A 21,772-nucleotide genomic window follows, 5' to 3' on the forward strand; every position below is an offset into this window, starting at 1 on the left:
AGACTAAAGACTCGACGCATGTTTTGGGGATGTTTCATTTTTCCAGGTTCGAAAGACTCATAAAGCTCTAGTGCACACCATTGCAAAAAGGACATTGGATAAGAATTGGATTTACAATGTTCTTCTCTTATCCTAAATGGTTTTATTTGCTTATAGCTCGTGATGTAAAATTGTAGTTTTGTATGTTGTGTCGTTGAATTTCGAAAATAAATAAATAAATAAAATTTGAAAACTACAATTCATATATTTTCATAGAAACTATGAAAACCATGATTAAAAGAAAATGGTGAGAAGGATAGTATTCTAATAATCACCAAACCAAGTCTAATAATTCCAACACAGAAACAGCAAAAAGCATATGAGATGAGATGAGATGAGAATATGATAAAGCAAGCACACTCATTGATTCAAATTCACAACGAAACCCAATTCATCGGATTCAGAAGCATTAGCAGAGTCAGATTCTGTTCGTTCGTCCATCATTCCTCCGCCCTCCAAATCACTCCGCTGGGGAATCTCACTTCCACACGTTCCCGCAACCACCATCGCCGGCCCCCCATGGCCGCCTCCGCCGGGGGTAACCCATCATCCACATCTTCATCCTCCTCCAACCCTTTCATTTTCTCCCCCGATTCTCCCCCTAGACTCGCTCTCACACCCCATCAGCTTAAGCTTTGTTCCGAAGCATTCGAGGCCTTCAGGGAGAAGCTTCAGATGCCCGATGTCATCAACCAGGAGTTCGCCCGATTGCAGGTTCGTCTTTTCTTTTTTATGCTATACCCTCTGGTTGGTTTTGAGAAAAGTTGAGAAATACGGGGAGATTGATCTGGACTGTGGTTAATTTCTGTTTATTGTAGTTCATCTTTGTAACAAGTTGAAAAAATGATCGATATTTGTATCTTGTTTTAGAATTGATAACTGTGTTGTTCCATTTCTTTAGTGATGCTAGTCTCTTGCTAATTGAATTCTTAAGCTCTGCTCGGGAAGTGTCTAAATGAGGTTCTAGTTTTGGGAATAGATTTAATAGTACTTGTTAAGCATGATCAATAGACAAAAATAGTAATTGGATGAAAATAACAAGTTTTGAAATGAAAATCTATCTAACTCATTTTTTTAATCATGCAAGTTCATAAACTTATTATTGATTTTGAATTTCCTTCCTATGCAAAATTGATATACATTTAAACAAATTATATAATTTAATAAAAATGTCCTTGCAGTATCTATGTCCTAGACTTAAAAAAAGAAAATGTATGATCGTGTTCATTTCTAGTTGTATTGGTCTCTTCTATTAATATCCCGATTCTTAGGATTTTGTATTGCCTTTTTTGGGTTGATCAATGTCTTGGATGTTGTTAGATCATTTTTTCTATGTTCTAACTCTCATGCACTGTGGTGTCATTGTTGATTCAGGCCAAGAGATTAACTGTATCTGATATGAGGAGAAGTTGCTCTGTGGCTCTTGACAATGTTAACATAAGTAAAAATCGCTACACGGATGTATTACCCTGTATGTTTGAGGATACCATTCAAACCTCTATGCTAGAATTTTTGTCATACGAATTTTCTATTTGAAAACTAAAAGTTTTACTTTATTAGTTATCCAAATTGATTGCTGGAATATTGGATAAATAATTTCAGTTGATGAGACTAGAGTTGTACTTGACTCGTGTAAGGATTACAGACATTCTGCAAGGGGTTATATCAATGCAAGCTTTATTTCGGTATGTACAATAATTTTTTTTTTTTTTTGCCAAGTACAATAATTGGTATGCTTCTACTTGGATAATATTTTGGTACTAGTATCTCTTTTGATTTTCCTCCTCAGTCTATTTGAACATAAGTAATGACTCTTAATATGCAGACTTCCTCTTCAAAAAGCCTTTCTAAATTTATTGCCACACAAGGTCCATTACCACACACTTATGAGGATTTCTGGGAGATGGTATTTCAGTATAAATGCCCTGCAATCTTGATGCTTACTCGTCTTGTTGATAATTACAAGGTACTATTCTGTATGGACCACATGGTATTTTTAATTTCCACAGGATTTGCTAAATATTTGTTGTTTATTTGAAATGTGAGAGTTGGATGTTGTGATAGAATTTTTAAAGTGTAGTGAAAATTTTTTAACACAAGAAGTTATTTAGACCGGAGTTTCATCTCTGAGATGTTTCTTCAACTCTTTTTCTCAAATTTCAATTATAGGAAAATGTAGAAAACTTGAGAAGCATCATGAGTTATTACCACAAGCATATAGTATGCAGAAGATGGAGCCACAAAAACTATCCAGAAAAATAAATCTAATTTTACTCGCATAAAATTATAATTGATTCTGATCAAGTTTTCATGGGGGGCTATCTTTCGTGTTAAAAAATATAGAGAGGTTACTAAGAATCTGAAAGACTAAAATAAAATGGATTTGCTGGTGTCAAATATCAGTTGGAATGTGCATCAATGCCAATATAGCTAATGTCAGAACATTTCTCCAAGCAAAAAATTCGATTGAAACAAATGCCCATGCAGATTTTCAGTGTCCATGGATTTATTATGGTTTCTTGTAGGACTTCTGCAACTATACATCCAAGCCTTCTTTTCTACCAACATGGGTAGAAAGGATTTGGCACCTTTTTGGCAAATTAAATTCTCTATTCAGGCAAAAAGTTTTCATTCCTGATTATGATAAACATGTACGCAATTAGGACTGCAATTTTCCTTTAGGAGAGGAGAGTGCACAGTGAACAGAGTGAGTGGATTGACATTGTGCATATTTACTGTTATTTACCGCTTATGAATTTGTCATATGAAGACTAGAGGTGATATAGGCCATATAAGATTGAAGAAAACTGGAAGTGGAAGTGATGGTGGCCCTCAGTCGAATATTATGAAGTTTTTTTTTTTTTTTTTTTTGTCATTTAAAATGCAACTTTGCATTGAAAAAATAAAAAGAGAATTTCAAAGGAGGATAGTAAAGAAAAGGCAGAAACATAGTATAGGAAATATAAAGTTGAATATTTTATCTTAGCTAGTATTCTTGGAAAGTCTCGGCATAGGTGACAGAGTTGATTGAAAATGACATGTACATGTCTCATGTCTGGTCTTTAATTTCAGGTTGCTGTTTGTTGTGCTGACGTTAGTTTACCCATTTCTCCTTAAGTAGAAATTTATGGAAGGCTTTGGCTATTCTTGGGTTTTCGATCGGAAGGCTGAAGAGAATACTTTTCAGTTCCTTTGTGGTCGTGGCTTAAAGAGGAACGCTGTTCTATAGATCAATATGAAAGTTAGTTGTGTGGGTGTATTTGGGCACATAGGAATCAACGTTTATTTGAAGACAGACAACAAGCTTCTTTGGAGGACATATGCGATATTATCGGCATCTGAGCAGTTCGATTCTAACCATGGAGTTGGCAATTTACGTGATGAGATGTTGATGTTTTTACGTGAAGGGATGGATTGTTTGATGAATCAATTGGAGGAGCAAATCAAGTCGACCTTCCAATATTGTCGAGATACAATGAGGCAAAATTTTAGAGAAATAAAAGAGATAGCAGAAATGAAAAAAGATATGAGACTATCCAAATTTAAGAGGCAGAAATTCATACTAGAAACGGGTATTTTATTAGATAAATATTTAAGGATACTAAGAAGGTTGATGATCAAGAGAGTGAGATGATTCCAAGAAGGAAGAATCATCCTTCAAGAATAGATTACGGGGAAGTTAACTGATAAACGATTGATATTTGAGACCCTTTGAGGAAGTTGAGAAGACATTGAAGGTGGTGGAGTCGGAATTTCAAGGGAGAGATTGCTGACAATTGCTGCTAGAGATGAAAATTTGAAGGAGGCATGAGACAAGTGTCGTGAAGAGGTGGTGAAGGGATTGGTAAGGGATAGTCATGAAGAAAATGGAAAGAAAAGAAAGGAATCATCAACAGAGGCCATGACCTGCGATGAATGCATGTGCAATCGGAGAAGAAGCCCCAAAGAAGGCGCCGATGTTATTCTCGTGTGTTATGCATATCTTGTCGATTAGTCATTGTTTTAGGGTATGTTTGGAAGGATGGAACGAAATGGATTTTAATTCCGAGCCCATGTTTGGATTGAGTGTTTTGAGCCCGGTTTGTAATACCAAACTTATTCCGTTCCACAGTTTTCAATCCAACCCTCTTTTCCACCGTTTTGACGCCTCACAATCCCATTCTCGTTTCACCCTTGATTTCTCACTCTTTCCAACCCCTCAGATTTCCAGTAATTCTGATTACATCCTAGCCTCCTAAACAGCCCCTTAGTACAATTTTGAATAGAGAGATTTGAACTACAGGCCTTGTAGTTTTTAGCACACTTGTATACCAACTGAGTTATGCTTGGTTTGGCATCTTGTCGGTTAGTCATGAAGGGAAAGGGAAAAGGCAGAAAATCAATTGGGTGAGAAACCCTTATCATGTGAATGGTAAATGCTAGAGCATACTAATTCGGGGGAAAGGGTATTTTTGAAGTTGCACCCCCATTGGCAAGGGGACTCTTTTGAAGTGTACAAATACTCCTTGGTTCATGGGACCTTTCCGAGTTCTTTCTCAGATTGAGAAGTTGGCTAATCATTTGACATTACTTGACTTTGCCTCAATTTATCTTGTGTTCACATCTCTCTAACTCCAAATAGTTGTTGGACATACGATGCCATTGATCATGTTTCCTCCTAAACAGCTCGATGGTTCTTGTAAACCACATTGAGCTACTAGAGTTATGTGCTTCTCCAAGTAATGAGAACATGTTGGAGGTCCTCATTTGATGAGAAGGCAGTCCATCCGCTAATGCTACTTAGGATAGCTACTTAGGAAGACATCGCAACCGTGGCTATGCAATTTCTAATTTTCACCTTGAGGACAAGGTGGCTCTTTGGGGGGAAGGGTAATGATAGACCCCAATCATGAAAGTTTACAAATGGAAGAAAAAGGGAGAATATCAAGGACTTCGAAATAAGAAGAGTGAGAATCAAGAAATGGGGAATTGTCAAGAGATAATGAATTGAGTGGGGGGAATTGTGTAGAATATGAAAGGGTGGGTAGAAATTATTATAATTATCAGTAGAAATAAGGCCAGAGGCATGTTTTTTTCTGGTATTGTAACCATAGTCTTATTGTAAGGAGATATTGTAAGGAGACAAGGGACTCAAATTTTCCTAATTTATATCACATTTCCAAATTCTATCACTATTTCATTAATCCTGCTTAACTTTCTTGAGTGTTTTATAACTATCAGTGCCTAACTACTAATAATTTGTGCAGATGGTAAAGTGTGGAGATTATTTTCAGGCAGAAGATGGTCCGAGAGATTTTGGTAATTTAATTGTCATCTCTAAATGGATAAAATCTTCCAACTCCTCTCTTATACTGCGCCATTTGGAGGTGAACCATAAAGAGGTAATTTCTTACATGCTATGTCTACATGTGTGTATAACTTGTATATGTCAATCGAAACATAAATACTTATGATACGAACCCGCAATATGGTTAACTATAAGTGTGGGGATTAGAAAATTAGGGCAAGAAGCCAATGTGAATGGAGTAGAGGGTCAGTCAGGTATATCTTGAAGCTGACAAGTTGGGTAAGAATTAGCATGTGTGTGTGACATATAGAGGACAAATAAAGAGCACGGAAAGTTAGAGATAGAGAGTAAAGTGTGTAAGGATCCCAATCATGGGAAAAATAGCACAAACTATATTGCAATATCAAACAAAAATGACAATATCAATATTCTTTCTAGAGGGCTATCTCTCTTTGAAAATCCTCTTGATTCATCAAAACTGTGTATCTCCATCTCTTCCTCTATGTACAAAGCTAGTGGGGTTTTTGTTGTTTTGTTTAATATTTTTATTTTTACAAGCACAGGCATTGACACATGACACGAATATGACACGACAATTTTCAATAAAGTAGGACACGACACATTGAGGACACGTTATTTTTTTTTACAAAAACAAATATATTTGTGCAAATTTTGACATATTGTGAAATATGCACACATTTTTAATGAAATGAAGAAAAAACACTTAAAAAAAATGGAAAAAAATAAAGATAAATACGGAAGGAAAAATAATAGAAATGGGATAAGAAAAAAGAAGCAATAAGAGAAGTCACAGAAGTCATCGACGGTTGTGGGTCTTGAAAGTTGAAGTTGCCATCATCGATGAAGTTAGAAAGAAGAATTGAGTAGCATAGTGGTTTTTTTTTTCTTGGAAAAGGCAGATTGTGGGTTAAGTGACTTAAATCTTGAAGGTGAAGTGTGTTAGTGTGGAGAAAGTGTGTAAAAACCATAGAATTAGTGGGCTGAATAGTTAATTTTAATGGGCTAAAAATGCCCCTTAAATGGGCTGTCGATAGTAGGTCTTGTTTCATTTTCATTTTCTTTCTTTTTTATTTTAATTAAATTTTAGCAGATTGCGTGTCCTGACGTGTCGGAAAGCAGAAAAACAATGATAAAATAATAGACGCCAACTGGTGTGTCATACATCGGAGTCCGACACTGACACTTGGCAATTTTAGGAGTGTCGGTGCTTTATATTTTCCACAAAGCTCGTGGAATGGGCTATGTGGAAAAAATCTATTGGATCTCTAGTACACAAACCGAAAGAAAACAATATCAAATTGGAATAGCTCAAGGTGAGAGATAAATGTAACCACCTTATGGTCAAGACCAAGAAAAAATGTGTTCTTACCTCAAAGGTTGAAACACTCTACAAGTTCGATGACCAACCCAAACAATACTTGAATGCTTCAAACATGTAAGACTGAAACAAGGCTTACAAAAGGACATGCGTGAACTCTGAATTTCTATCCATCAAAGTGAACCGAGGATTGAAACAATAAAAGAAAATTCTGGCCCTAGGATAAAATTATGGAGTATTAAGATCCGAGTGTGGAGATCAAGTATCTGGGTTAAAATATGAAAAAATAAGATCCCACTAATGGCGCATTTAAAATATGGAAAAATAAGATCCAAGTGGTTCTGGGTTAAACGGGCCAATAATGGGTTGTCCAAAAGTTGAGAGCAAGTATCCAAGACTTTTATTAGATCCAAGTAGTTTGAGATTGTTGTTTTACTGGAATTAATTGTTATATCTTCCTGAGACGATCGTTATAGTGTGCTTGCAACTTGTGCAAGGCCAATAATTATTTTCAGGACAGTGTTTGGTAACTGGGCCTTGGCCACCTATCGAATTTTTCACAAGATCTTGAGGTTTTGGTTATTGTAATTTATAACCATTGTTTTTCCATATAGTTTACTTCTTGAGTTTAGAAATTGTTGTTATATACGATGTTTGTACTTTTATTTACATTATAACTGCTAGTAGCTAGTTAAGGTATGATCAGTTTGCTAGTGTTACTATACATTGGATTCTCCGACACTATTTATCAACTCTTCTTGGACCTCTTCTGTGCTATCACTAAGTTCTAGTCACGTTTGTCTCTCCATTGACTTTGTAGTCAGAAGAATCTGTGGCTGTTCTACATATTCAGTACCCAGAATGGCCTGACCATGGAGTTCCTAATGACACACTTGCTGTTCGTGAAATGTTGAAGAGGCTATATCATTTACCTCCCGATCTTGGCCCAATAGTGGTGCACTGCAGGTATAGCCTATGTTCATCATGGTACAGTCGAGAGTGCTTGTTCACTTTATCTGAGTTTATTTCACTTCTTCAGTGCAGGTATTGGAAGAACCGGAACATATTGTGCAATTCATAACACAATTCAGAGAATCCTCACCGGAGACATGTCTGCTTTAGATCTTGTCAGTACCATTTCTACATTTAGGTCCCAGCGAATTGGAATGGTTCAAACACTGGTAAACTAACTACCCTTTTATCGTTCTAAATCTGAGTAGTAATTTGCATGAATAATGTCACTATTGCTGCGCTGATATAACATGAAGGTTATTCTTCTTCTTGCCTTCTTTTTCTCCAGAAAAAAAAATTAAAAAAATAAAAAAATTAAAAAAAATAAAACAGGGTTGTCATTGTGGTATTTAAAAAATGTTAAATATTTTGGAGTGGCTTTCCTCTTTAATCCATTATTCACCACCTAAGAAGCACAAATACTTTAATTTGGTTGTGTCTGTGTCAAACACATATCGGACACTTGAACACTCTTACACTTGTTGGTGTAATAGGTGTTAGACACTAGTTGTATAAAGTCAAAATAGAACCAATATTTGTTGGACATGCATCAAAGACTTGTTACATATACTAAATAGACACATGAAAAAAATAATAAAATTTGATAACGAAATACATCGAACTAATTTTTCAAGCATATAAACGCATAAACTCGTTGACTTTGAATTTTGTTCTGGTTTTAAAATGTATGTTTTAATAAACGTGTCCTTGCTGTGTCCGTATCCTAAATTTTTAATAAATATCTGTTATGTCCGTGTTGTATTTGTATTGTGCTTCTTAGTCCACCACCATATTGAAGTTTGAAGGAATCCAAAATTTTCCTATAAAGCCACCTGGAATTGCAGGCATTCATTTGCTGATGACTTGTTTGGATCCCTCAAACTCAATTTCTTGCAAGAATCACTTGGTTCTAAATCATGTCATTTTTCCTATTTTATTCCTTTTTTCCATACGCGAATTCTGTTTTTTGAATTATGCAAATTGTTGTGAATTGTGATTAAAAGAATTTGAGTTTTTATCATGTTCTTATAGTTCCTTTTCCTTGTTGAATTACTCCTAACAAACTTGCAACTCCTCTGTCTATTAGGATCAATACTTTTTCTGTTATAGAACTATTGTTGATGAATTAGAAGACCTTATATCTGTTCCACAGTAGAGGCTCGAAGCGGTATGGCTATTCTCAGATGCTATCTTCATAACTCTTCTAGCTTCTTTTTAATATTATGACATTTAAGTTGAAGAATTAGTAATATAACGTTCCCCCTCCCTTTGTAAAGTTCTGCAGGATATCGTTTCCAACCCAGTTGCGACTGTTTGTTAATCTTTTAACTGACAGACTAACGGCCAACTATATGTGGGGTTGAGATCTCGCTGTATTAGATGTATTAAAGAGCTTGCAGGGTTTTACCTCAGTGTTGATGAAATCAGCAGCTGTGCTTCCAGGAAGTTCATTTTCTTGAGCAGCCGATTATGAACACTCTTGATACTGGTCACAGTGAATGTGCTAACCAACTAATATTTCTCTTCTAGGGTTCACCATTGATCATTTCAATAATTGCTTAAATTAAACAGAATTTAACCATTTTGAATTCAGGCATTGAATTCTTGAACTTAAAATATTTTGTGGCAAACATTTGCCACCCAACTCAGTGTTGTTGGGTTTATTGGACATCCCTTGCTGAATATCATCGCAAGTTTATCATCTCCTTCAGTTTGACAATGGCCTGTCTTGGAGTATGCTTGATTTTCAGGATCCTGTCTTGTATGTAAAATGTCATTAGCTCTCACGTTAAATTTTCATCGACACTAGTACTAAAATGTTGACATGAGACATTGATTAGAGATTGGATTGATTAGTTAAAATAAAAGTGAGTGGGCCAAGAAGGGCTTAAAATAATCTAGGCATGTAGGGAGATTTGAACAGTCAAGTGTACACATTTATTCAGTTTATCATATTTTACATGTAGCATGTCATGTTAAAGTATTCTTAGTTTAATTAGCATGGCTTTGTCGTATGTTAACGATTAAGACTTAACTCAAGATTAAAACTTTGGAACAATGTTTTATCGTTCATTTTTTTTTAGAGGTATTGTAATTAAAGTGTTTGATGGGGAATTAAACCTCAAATCACGAAGTTGATAGTTTGAACATTATGCCAGTTGAGCTATGCTCTTGTTGGCAACGTTCAAATTAAGAATTCTTAATTTGTATTTCCAATTTATAGTTAGGAAAAATATATTCCTGATATAATCTGTTGGAACGGTGAGAAAGAATTTACAATATCAATAAGAAATTCATTTATACGCCATATTTTCTTGACCGTTCTCTAATTTCTGTTCAGTAAATTTATTCAACGAAAAAGTATCATTCCAAACAATGAAAATTTATTCAATGAGATCGACAAAATGTAACTAGAATTTCATACCTCTAATAATCACTAAATATAAATTTGAGATACTTCTCTCATACATCTAAAAGTTCATTGCACAAGTACTACATTTAAAAAGAAATAAAATAAATACATCGGGGCATGAGTGCAAGGAATAAAAATATCTGGGTATCAAGTAAACTATCTAACTAACATTTCTATTGGAATGGACTTCATATATGTGCCAACAATACGATCAGCTTTCCAAAGTTGCAATCTTCTCAAGACAGTTCTGCATTTGCAGATTTACATTATCTGGTAGACGATGTCCAACCATAAGCTTGTATTGCTCAAACTTCAATTTGTCGAGCCTCAAGGCGGTGTTTTTGCAAGCCCTTGTATTTCCTGTAAAAAATAATAATAATGATAAAAGATAGTGAATGTGATTATACAAAAAAGAAATCAAATCAATCACTATGTTGCACACCAATGAGAGAGACCCAAAAAGTTGGACCCCCTAAAAAAATGAGAGAAACATTAGTTAGTTTTCAAGTCAACTTATGCATATCTCGACTATTATCATAAAAAAACCACTTGACCGTCTACTACACTTGGTTACCATGGTTTAAACTCAATTCCTCTAAACACTTTACTACATACATTGGCATTATTAATCACATGTCAATCCATGATGGTTACTAGAATTCTTCTTTTCTAAATCCAAAAAATAACCATCTATTTCTTTTCAATTGTCTCGTGCTCTTCCGACCTCTACTACATGATTGTCAAGGTGACTCATAGGATATTGATTCTTGAATAGGTGGTCACCATGGTTTAAATCCATTTTCCCTAAGGTCTTTATTACATCCATTGACATTATTGATCACACATGTCAATCCATGAAGGTTATTAGAGTCCTTTTCTAGATCCAAAAAATAAATAAGTGCAAAAAGGAAGAAGAGAGTTCAAATTATTCACAATTTCAAAACTTGTCACGTCACTTTCTGATTTCATACTTCAAGCACAATTGTCCATAGCCAAATTGTAAGTCAATAACATAAACAACGATCCTAAAAATAGAAACTTACCACTTAGGTCCAGTAGATTAAATACAACAGGGCAATTGCTGATAGTCCTCACCATAGTAATTGCAGCCCAGACATTTTGGTAGTCCTCTCTGGAGGCTCTAATAATACACAACTTTGTGATCGGATTTACATACTTAACTAGATAAACAAAAAGAAGGCCAGAAGAAAGACTAAGCTATATAAATATGTGTGTATGATGTTAACAGAAATGGAAGTTGAAAAGAGTATGAGTAAGATGCAGTTTTATCACCTTGAAAAGATCCAAGTGAGGAAGCAAAACCACATTCTCCAAAGTTGAGAAGAATACTGTCCTTGATTGCTTTTGAAACATTATATTGAGTAATGATAATAGGATCATCTGTTTTAAGGTCTTTATTGGGATCCAAGAGAACTTCAAGCACCATGTATCGGTTTTTAAACCTTACCATTGCTTCGTTCCCTCTAACTTCGATAACAAAATATGCCTAAATGGAAAGAAGAAGACAAAGATAATCACCTGATATCAAACGAAGCTCAAGAATTTAATCTTCCACCATAAAAGCAGTCAGTCAAGATCACTAAACTCTTTTTTCCTTTTTAATAAAGCAACCACTTCAAGAGGAAAAAATGAAAGAATATAAGGGGTACGAGCATTCAACCTCCAGAAAGAGAACCCCACTAAAGAAAAGGGTCCAATTTCCTTGACTCTCTCTTTAACTCTCCAAACACTTGGTTATTCCTTTCTCCTCAAAGATTGAACATTAGCACACGTCCCCACCAACCACAAGGCAGATGGAGGAGGAACTCCCCAATCATAAACACTAATGTCCCTCTGGTGGACAAGCACAAAACCAAATGTCTGGAAAAACAAATTCTAGATAGAATGCGCAAACTCCCATTTCCAAAGGATGTAATCCATATAACAGCTTGTATTTTCCAATACAACTATTATAAATAAGATGCAAAAAACATAACAATTAGAAGTTATGACAACTAACAGTTAAGCACTTCAGTGGAAGCAACTTATAATAAACTACTTCTAGGATAACCTTTCAAAACCTAAAAGAAACATCTTTTGATGTCTTGCGCCAGAACCCCAAAACTCCACTTCTTTTAGAACTTTCACCTGATTCTTCATCTAAAACATTTTGGGAAAACAAAACTAAATACAAAAATACTCGACAAGTAATTTTTATATCAAACTTTGAAATCCATTTTCTTCCAAAACATTCGTCAACAAAAGTACAAATCCTTGCAAAACTTTCGGTTAGAACTTGGCTAGAAATTGGCTACATGTACTTTCAAAATGAAAATCTTCTAAGCAAATAAGCTTCCCAAACTCAATGTTTCAAGCTAAAACTTTCACATATACTTTCAATAAAACCAAAACGTTCAATACTTCTAGCAAAATAAACCCTTCAAATGATCTGTACTTTCAATTGGACAAAACTTTCAATTAGCAAATATTTTCATTTAACAGACTTTCAATCAATACTTTTAGTTACATAGTAGGAAATATGCACGGTTGAAGTAGCCTAGACATATGTGGGAACCTATCTACACACCAGTCATTCATTACTTTAGTTAGAGATATCGACTAGAACAACAGTCAATTACTTAAGTATGAGGTCATGGAGTGCAACACACATACCAAGCAACTAATAAGTTCAAATAACAATTTCAACATAAGAATTCCTCAAATTAAACCAATCAAACTTTTCAATAATTTTTTGAAGTAACAAAACCAAAGCAGAAACACTTATAATTCTAAGTCAATCAAGACACTACCAAAAATCTTTCAACACAGTCAGATACTTTTACTAAGCAAAAACCAATAAAACATACAAAGCAATTTCAATCAATTCTCAAATTTTCAAATCACATAAAATAGACTTTCAAACATTTGTCGAATCACAATAGTAAAAAACAAGAGACGTGGAAACTACACACCTCCCGAAAATCCTACAATTCTCCATTAAGAAATCACTTTCTTAAACAAATGTCATCTTCCTCAAAGTCTAAACAATCGAGAAAAAGTTTAGAAATTTGAACTCGGAAATCTTAATCGAAATCGAGAGTGTTCAGGAGAGACATCCTTTATCTAGAGTCAACCATAAACCTTACCCAACCACTCCCCAAAACTATAAAAAATTTCACAAGTCAGAGACTGAACTAAAATACTTCAATCTAATCTGAAACAGTTCAAAGCAGGTTAATACTTATGGAACTTAATTGAACACCCAAACATAACAACCACCAATGAGTTCTAATGGTTCAAAATAACATTCGAACACTAAAGTCCAATTCAAAAAGAAAATTAAAGCAACGACTCTTACAAAATCTTACCGAAGATCTTAAAAAGGCTCCGATTCTTGCTGGTTAGTGTTCGAAAACTTCCGAACTTGCAGTCGTGAACCTTAAACGTTATGGGTGAACTGATTCGAGGCCATCGGAGTGTGGGTTAACGCCAAAACTCGTCGAAACGGAGAGAAACGTTGTTGCGAAGGTTTGGGCAAGGGAACGCGCAAGAGCGCGTGCGTCTGATGCGCAAAGACAGGTCGCCGGAGTCTATGGTCACCGCCGCTGTTGTGGGTTTGCCGGTACTGAGCAGGGGGTCGGCGGCTGTGCGAGGGATTGGGAAGAAGATGAAGTTAGCCACTTTTTTCTTCTTTTTCCTTTTCTTTTTCCTATTTATGACCTCATAAATAGACTCCACTTGGTTTTCCTGATTTCATCTCATTTCACCCATTTAAAAACCCAACTTAATAATTGCTTGCATACCTCTCATACTTTAATTACAATACTTCTTCAAACAAAATAATAATTACCTATAAAATAAAATAATACTGATTAAAATTTAAATTTAAATTAGAAAAAAAATTATCAAAATTAATGTTGTAATTTAGTTATATGAATCAAATTGGCTTATTATTTTAAATATTTTTTATGAATAATTAATTTATAATTTATTTGAAATGGTATATGATTTAAAACTTCAACTAATTTTATTTAACCTAAATTATTTGATAAAAGTCTTTTGAAAAATCAATGAATTAAAATTTGAAAATAAATAGGACATTATTTTAATATATTTATTTAAACGATTAAGAAATTAGTAAATTTTAGAAACATTAAATCTAAAAATTAGTATCTATAAACTTTTATATGTTAGTTAAAATTAAAAAAGTTATACCAAACGAAGTAAGCAATTAAAATTTTCCTATAATCACTTTTTGCGGTTGCAAACATCCCAAACAAAACTTTAAACAATCTTCTCAAAATTATATAAGAATGAAGGACTCTCAAATAATAATAAAAATAATGAAATATAGTAGAGTTTGTTTGGTAGGCAAATAGATGTATGGGATGGGAGGATCAAAACCTCTAATCTTAAGTTGTGATAAAAAATCTTTACAATGTGCTCATAAATTAATAATTAATATTCCCTCATAAATGCAAGTGAAACTAAGAGTTTTTATGGTCTAGGTAATTTTTACAGACGATTTATAAAGGACCTTAGTACCATAGTTACACCGATAAATACTTGAGTGAAAGTTGTCTGAATGGGAGGAAATGCAAGAAAAAATCTTGAATGAAGTTAAGAATAAATTGACTAATGCACCATTATTTGTTTTGCCCAACTTTGATGACCTTTGAAATTGAGTGGATAGTGGTTTGGGCATATGTATTGTTTTGATGGAAGCATAATGTATTTTGGTGAGAAGCTAAATGGAGTTGTAATAAATTATCCTACCTATGATAAAGAATTATTTGTTTTAGTTCGAACATTGCAAGTATGACAACACTATCTATGACCAAGAGAATTTGTGATCTATACCGATCATGAAAGCTTAAAACATCTTAAGGATAAAAGCAAATTGAATCGTAGGCATCAAAGTAGATCAAGTTTACTGAAACATTTCCCCATATTATCAAATATAAGCAAGGTAAGGACAACCTAGTGGTTGATGCTTTGTCAAGAAGAGATTGTCTCTTTACTTCTCTCAGTGCAAAAATTCTTCGATTAATTGAACATGTTAAAAAGTTATATAGAGATGATATTAATTTTGGAACACGTTATTTATCTTGTCTTGATGGAAAGCTTGTTGATGATTCTTGTGTGTTTAACGAATTTTTGTTTAAGAAAAGTAAGATTTGTGTTCCTAAATGTTCTATAAGAGAATTGCTTGTGAAAGAAACTCATGGGGTGGACTAAGGGGGTATTTTGGATTCATAAAACATATGTAATGTTCCATGAACACTTATGTTGGCCTAAGATGAAACATGATGTGCATAAAGTTTGTAGCCAATGTTTGAAATGCAAAGTGGCTAAATCTAGATCACAATCAATGGGTTGTATACTCCCTTGAATGTGCCTAATGAACCTTGGACTAACAAATCTATAAATTTTGTTCTTAGTATGCCTCAAACTAAAAAGGTAAGGATAATATTTTTGTTGTTGTGGACAAATTTAATAAAATAATACATGTTATAGCATGTAATAAAATCAATGATACTAAGAATATGGCTGACTTATTCTTTAGAGAAGTGGTAAGGTTACATGTAATTCGTAAAACTATTGTTAGTGATAGGGATGATAAGTTTTTAAGCCACTTTTGGAAAGTGTTGTGGGGTAATTAAGTTGGGAACGAAGTTGTTGTTTTCAACTACTTGTCATCCTCAAATTGATGGACAACATGTGGTTAATAAAACATTGGATTATTTACTTAGGGTCATTATTTTAAAGGATATCAAGTTTTGGGAGAATTCTTTACCATTTGTTTAATTTTCATATAGTAAAGCTATTCATAGTACAACTCATTGTTCTCCTTTTGAAGTTGTTTATGGATTCAATCCACTTACACTTTTGATCAAGTAAGGCAAATTTGATCAAGACCTCGCACAATGAAGTGAAAGAGAGGATTGAAAAAAACAACTCCAAAGTTGTTTCAAGAATTAACTAAGGAAAAAGGGAACTCATTTTTGAACTATGTGATTGTGTTTGGGTACATTTTCATTAAGAAAAATTTCCATCTCAAAGGAAGACCAAGTTACATATGGGGGAGATGGTACTCCTTTTCAAGTTGTTGAAAGAATTAACGACAATGCAAACAAGATTGATATTCCGTGAGAATTTTTAGTAAGTTCTGCTAATTGTAATCTTGTTGACTTTGGTCCATTTTAATAGGTGATGAATTTCTTGATTTGAGGATGAATCCTTTCGAATAAGAGGAAGATGATAAGAATCGTGGTATTCTACATGTTTCGGTTTAAAATAAAGATATAATTTTACAACTATATATATTAGATGAAAAAATATTGTAAATATAGTCTGATTTTATTTTTATTAGAAAAATCATCAAAATGTATTTTGGTTTTTGAAAAACATCAAATCGAAAACAATTATCAAACACAATTCTAAAATCAGTGAGCAAACATGTATTATTTTTCTTTTTAAATATTGAAAACCAAAAATAGAAAATCAAAAGTTAAAAATCAAAACCAAAACCAGAACCAAATGATTATCAGATGAGATTTTTGTTTTTAGTTTTTTGATAATTCTGTTGTTTTCTTCTAGTTGTCTTATTCTAGTTGTTATTTTTCTTAGAAAAACACTTGAATTCCTAATCAATTTCTAAAAACAAAAAATAAATTTTTGAAAACTACGATTACATTCGATAACCATTTCGTTTTTTGTTTTTGAGTTTTGAAAATCATGTTTATTTTCTCACAATTTCTTACTCATAGTTTTCATATTTCCTATATAAATAATCGAATTCTTAACCAATTTCATAAAAAATAAATAAAACTACTTTTTTTAAAATTTTCAAATACTAGCTTTGAGTTTGAAAGCATTCCTAAAATATAAATGATAAAACATATTAACTAATAGATGAAAATAATGTTCATGGCTTAATTTTCAAAATCAAATAGTTATAAAAAAGAGATCTACTTCTTTTAATTTTTAAAATTTGACTTGATTTTTGAAACCATTAATTTTTTTAAAGTAGAAAAAAAACACCTAAAATTATGAATAGGACGGTAAGAATAATATTTATAAGTTTAATTTTAAAAATTTAAAAACAAAATCATATACTTATCAAAGGAGACATATAGTCAAAGATTCAAAAGTTGTGAATAACTGATAAGACTTTTTTGATTGGAAATGTTTGATTTTTCAATGATCCCAAATTCATATAGAATAAATTAAAATATCAATGAGAAACAAAATTGGTTGTCATTAAATAAGCTTGCACTAAAAAAGAACAAAAAAAAAAGTGATGTAATAAGTTGAATGGACAATAAAAACTATGTTATTAGATAATTGAAAATAAAAGTTGTCCACTTTTACGAAAATGACACACACATATATATATATATACGCGTTGTGACATCCCATATTTTTATGTAATTTAAATTTAGTTTTTGTAATATTTGATAATTATTTTGAATTTTAAAGTTAAATTGAATTATTGTAAAAAGATACTTCAATTTAAAATTTTTGCTTCAGTGGAAAAATTTTGGAATTTAAATTTCAAATTAAGGAGAATTTGGGATTTGACTTCAATTTTAATTTAATTTGAGAAATTGAATTCAAATTGGAATAAAAATTGTTTTTAAGTAGGAGAAGGAAATTGGATTATTTTATTTAGTTAAGGATTAAAGATTTTAAGAGATTTTGATTTCTAAAGAAATCTAAATTGAATTTGGAATTTAAAAATGAAATATATATTTATAAAGGAAAAGAGTTGGGATTTTGAAATTAGAGAAGGAAAAGGAAAGGATTTTGGATAATTATATATATATATATATATATATATATATAATATATTATATATATAATAAGAAAAATAGAAAAAAAATCTCTCTCCCTCCTCGTATCGCGTGTAGGCCCCTCTCATTTTTCTTCTTTGCATCGCCAACACCCATGCCAACCCTAGCCCCCGTCCAATCTTCATGTCGCTTCGCCAGGGTTCCCTCCAGCCGATCGACGTTGCGTTGATCACTAGTGACCAGCCACCACTTCTAGTCTCAATTGGCCAGATTTAGTCGTGCTGCCAGCCGTCCTCCACCGTCGTCGTAACCTAGCCACCGTTCGCTACGTCGCTACGTCATCCGTTTGAAGCCGCCGTTGATCATCTGACTCTAGTAGATCGACGCTGAGCGATGCCACAGCTTCTAGCCTTCAATTCTAGCCGCCGCCTTCACACCCTAGCCAAATCTGCCGCTTTTATCACCGTCTAGCCTTGTTCACCGTTGGAATCCGTCGTGCATCGTCGGAATATCGTGTAGGGTTGGCAACGAGACCGGGGTGGGGCGGGGGAGGGTCCCCCGTCCCAGGCCCCGTGGGGGAAATTCCCCCCCATCCCTGCTCCCGTCCCCGCCATTTGAAGGCGGGGACAGGGGCGGGGATTCCCCGTTGGGGAAACGAGTCCCCGCGGGGCCCCATTCCCCGTTTCCCCGCAGGGAATCCCTATTAGATTCCCGCGGGGATTCCCCGTTTTTTTCTTTTAATTTCTTAAGTTTGGGCTTGACTTTTGGGCTTAAATTTAGAATTCATATATTCAATATTGGGCTTACAACACTATAAGTCAGTATACATTATACATTATAAACATACATATAAATAAGTTATACATTACAACACTATAAGTCGGGTTGGGGTCGAGGCGAGGATACCATCCCCGTCCCTGGACGGGGCCCTGAAAAAATTCTCCGATTTGACCCCATCCCCGGTCAAACCGGGGATTCCCCGTCCCGATCGGGGTTGGGCCCCCCGGGGAATTTTGCCAACCCTAATATCGTGGTTTGAATAAGATTTGAGTTTCAGGGTCTTCTTTGAAGATTTTGAATGCCCACTTAGTTTTTGGGTCAATTTCGTATTTAACGTTATGTTTGGATTTTTAGATGTTAAGGAGGTAAAAAATACCAAAGGAGAAAAGCAAAGGAATCCACGTCAACCTTGCCATGAAGGAAAAGAAGAATAATCTCTAGAAAATGAGTCATAAAATCTGTTATAAATTGGTTGCAAAAATATTACATCCCTACCATAGGATGACTGCCATTTGTGTTAAATCATTTATTATCTATTATTTATTTTTATTTTTGGCCCTCTAATGGGTGGGTCATGATACCTAATAATATGCAAGCAATACTAAGGAGAAATTCATCCCACAAACCCCGGAATACTTATTCTTCAACTAGCCCCATGGCCAGTGCCACCTCTACAGGAAGCTTCACTGAACCAACTACTCAACCAACTCACCACCATGAACAAGGTAACTTCATGTTATGGAAAACTCTAGCCCTACCTATTCTACGGAGCTAAAAACTCGAAGGGAATCTCTCGGGGCAGATCCCCTGCCCTCCTATGTTCGTCCAAACCGCTCCGACGCCTCTAACTCTCAGGTGGTTAGTGATGACAATGTAAGCCCATCAATAGAGAGATTTCTGAATCCCCAATATGAAGCATGGTTGGTCATTGACCAACTATTGTTAGGATGGTTGTACAACTCAATGGCTCCAGATATTGCAGTTCAGCTCATGGGGTACGAGAATGCAAAAGAACTTTGGGAAGCCATCCAAGAGCTATTTGGTGTCCAATCTAGAGCTAAAGAAGACTACTTAAGGCAAGGTTTTCCAGCAGACACGAAAAAGAAGTCAGAAGATGAGTGAGTATTTGAAGCTGATAAAACTTCACTCCGACAATCTTGCTCAGACGGGAAGCCTTGTTTCAACCAGAGCACTAATCTCTCAAGTTCTACTCGGCCTTGACGAAGAATATAACCTGGTAGTCGTGGGGATACAAGGTAAACCAGATATTTCTTAGTTACATATACAATATGAACTTCTTTCATATGAAAAACGCTTATAACATCAGAACTTTGTCAAACTACATAGCTCCTTTGCCCAAAACTCCTTTGTCAATATAGCATTTAACAGGCATACAAATGGAAGAAAACCATAGTTCAATCTCGCTTACAATACCAGTAAAAATCGACAACAAGGAAATAATCCAAGAGGCAATAGTCCAAACTATAGCCCATTCAATGGGCAAAATGGAGGTCGAGGATGTGGAAGAGGACAAAACAACAACACCAATCGACCAATCTGTCAAGTCTGTGGGAAATACGGTTACTCCGCCTAGGTCTGCTATCATCGGTTTGATAAGGAATTTTCTCAGAACCCCGGACAAGGCAGAAGCAATCAAGGATCATCTGGTCCCAATACCAACACCATTGCTGTGTTCACGGACTCACAAGTCTCCAACCTCTTCATGGCTACACCCAAAACAATAGCAGATCTGAGCTGGTATATTGACAGTGGGGCTACCAATCATGTTACACCCGACTACACCAACATCAACAATCCAACTGAGTATGGAGGTAATGAACTGGTTATTTTAGGAAATGGTGAAAAACTACATATCTCTCACACTGGTCAATCTTACTTATCTAACAGACAAAATGAATTTATACTAAATGATATACTATGTGTGCTAACATTGCAAAGAACTTGATTAGTATACCCAAGCTAGCTCATGAAAATGCCATGTTTATTGAATTTCACACTGATTATTGCCTCATAAAGGACAAGGTTACGGGCAAAACACTGTTGAAAGGGGAGCTTGACAAAGGGTTGTATCAGCTGCAAGGAGCAGAAGTACTAAAGAGCAATACAAAGAGAGAAGAATCGACTTAGTACAAAAATAATCACCCAGCTATGTTTGTTCTATCAGGAATTAGGATAAATGTAATTGGGTCGAGAGCTACTTGGCTCAAAAGACTAGGACACCCGTCATCTAAGACATTAGACTATATCATTAGAGAATGTAATTTATCTTCCAAATCTAATGAAGAAAATGAATTTTGTGACTCATGTCAACTAGGAAAAACATGTGCTCCACCATTTCCAAACTATAAATCTCGAGCATCAAACAAATTTGAACTAGTGCACACTGATGTATGGGGACCAGCCTTAGTCACTTCTACTGATGGATATCGGTACTACATACTGTGCTTGGATGACCATAGTAGATATGTATGGATATACCCCATGAAACAAAAAAGTGACACATTGTCTGCCTTCAATCACTTCACTCAACTCATCCATACTTAATTCAAATCAGGAACAAATACACTCCAGTCGGACAATGGAAAAGAATATGATAGAATTCACCGCATTTGTGAATCAAAAGGCATATTACTAAGGAAATCCTACCCATACACCTCTGCTCAGAATGGCCGAGTAGAACGCAAGCATCAACATCTAGTCGAAACTGGACTCACGCTTCTTGCACAAGCGTCTATGCCTCTGTCATTTTGGTGGGAGGCATTTTCCACAACAGCTCACCTGAACAATGGCATGCCTACAACCGTCATGCAAGGTAAATCACCCATAAATGTAATGTTTGGCACTAACATTGACTTCTTCAATCTCAAGACATTCGAGTGTGCTTTCTTTCCATATCTACAACCATACCACAGTCACAAACTTCAGCCACACTCAAAGAAATGTGTGTACATTGGGCCAAGCTCACACCATAAAAGATATAGATGCCTAGGTCCATCGGGCCGAGTGTATACCAGTCGACATGTGAAGTTCAATGAGAGCGATTTCCTATTTGTATCCCCATCGTTTATCAAGATTGTCCAGATAAT

The 21,772-nt window shown here is 34.8% G+C and overlaps 2 protein-coding genes across 4 annotated transcripts; one reads left to right on the plus strand and one right to left on the minus strand.

Moving 5' to 3' along the window:
• Positions 1-271: 271 nt before the first annotated feature.
• Positions 272-9,396, plus strand: LOC120086129 (protein-tyrosine-phosphatase PTP1). Of its 3 annotated transcripts, none has more exons than XM_039042591.1 (9): positions 274-753; positions 1,414-1,510; positions 1,642-1,724; positions 1,865-2,005; positions 5,286-5,420; positions 7,486-7,631; positions 7,705-7,846; positions 8,764-8,844; positions 8,962-9,396. In XM_039042591.1, the coding sequence occupies exons 1-8, from the start codon at positions 382-384 to the stop codon at positions 8,830-8,832; spliced, it is 1,185 nt and encodes a 394-aa protein (XP_038898519.1). In that variant the 5' UTR covers positions 274-381; the 3' UTR covers positions 8,833-8,844; positions 8,962-9,396. The 3 variants fall into 3 exon arrangements, 2 of the variants coding, with proteins under 2 accessions (XP_038898519.1, XP_038898518.1); XM_039042590.1 differs by having other exon boundaries at positions 275-753; positions 8,954-9,396; XR_005484157.1 differs by lacking the exon at positions 8,962-9,396 and having other exon boundaries at positions 272-753; positions 7,710-7,846.
• Positions 9,397-10,068: 672 nt separating this feature from the next.
• Positions 10,069-13,828, minus strand: LOC120087129 (probable ribonuclease P/MRP protein subunit POP5). The gene is made up of 4 exons (XM_039044021.1): positions 13,458-13,828; positions 11,383-11,596; positions 11,133-11,270; positions 10,069-10,449 (listed from the first exon to the last, which is right to left on the minus strand). The coding sequence occupies exons 2-4, from the start codon at positions 11,558-11,560 to the stop codon at positions 10,301-10,303; spliced, it is 465 nt and encodes a 154-aa protein (XP_038899949.1). The 5' UTR covers positions 11,561-11,596; positions 13,458-13,828; the 3' UTR covers positions 10,069-10,300.
• Between the last annotated feature and the right edge of the window lie 7,944 nt (positions 13,829-21,772).

The sequence above is a fragment of the Benincasa hispida genome, chromosome 9 (assembly GCF_009727055.1).
Source record: "Benincasa hispida cultivar B227 chromosome 9, ASM972705v1, whole genome shotgun sequence".
NCBI lineage: Eukaryota > Viridiplantae > Streptophyta > Magnoliopsida > Cucurbitales > Cucurbitaceae > Benincasa > Benincasa hispida.

Coding starts and splice junctions, on each gene's coding strand:
- LOC120086129 (XM_039042591.1), top strand. CDS start 382: ATGATAAAGCAAGCACACTCATTGATTCAAATTCACAACGAAACCCAA. Junction 5,421..7,485: donor TGGAGGTGAACCATAAAGAG/GTAATTTCTTAC, acceptor TTGACTTTGTAG/TCAGAAGAATCTGTGGCTGT. Junction 7,847..8,763: donor TTGGAATGGTTCAAACACTG/GTAAACTAACTA, acceptor TCTGTCTATTAG/GATCAATACTTTTTCTGTTA.
- LOC120087129 (XM_039044021.1), bottom strand. CDS start 11,560: ATGGTAAGGTTTAAAAACCGATACATGGTGCTTGAAGTTCTCTTGGAT. Junction 11,271..11,382: donor CTCACTTGGATCTTTTCAAG/GTGATAAAACTG, acceptor TTGTTTATCTAG/TTAAGTATGTAAATCCGATC. Junction 10,450..11,132: donor TAATCTACTGGACCTAAGTG/GTAAGTTTCTAT, acceptor TATTTTTTACAG/GAAATACAAGGGCTTGCAAA.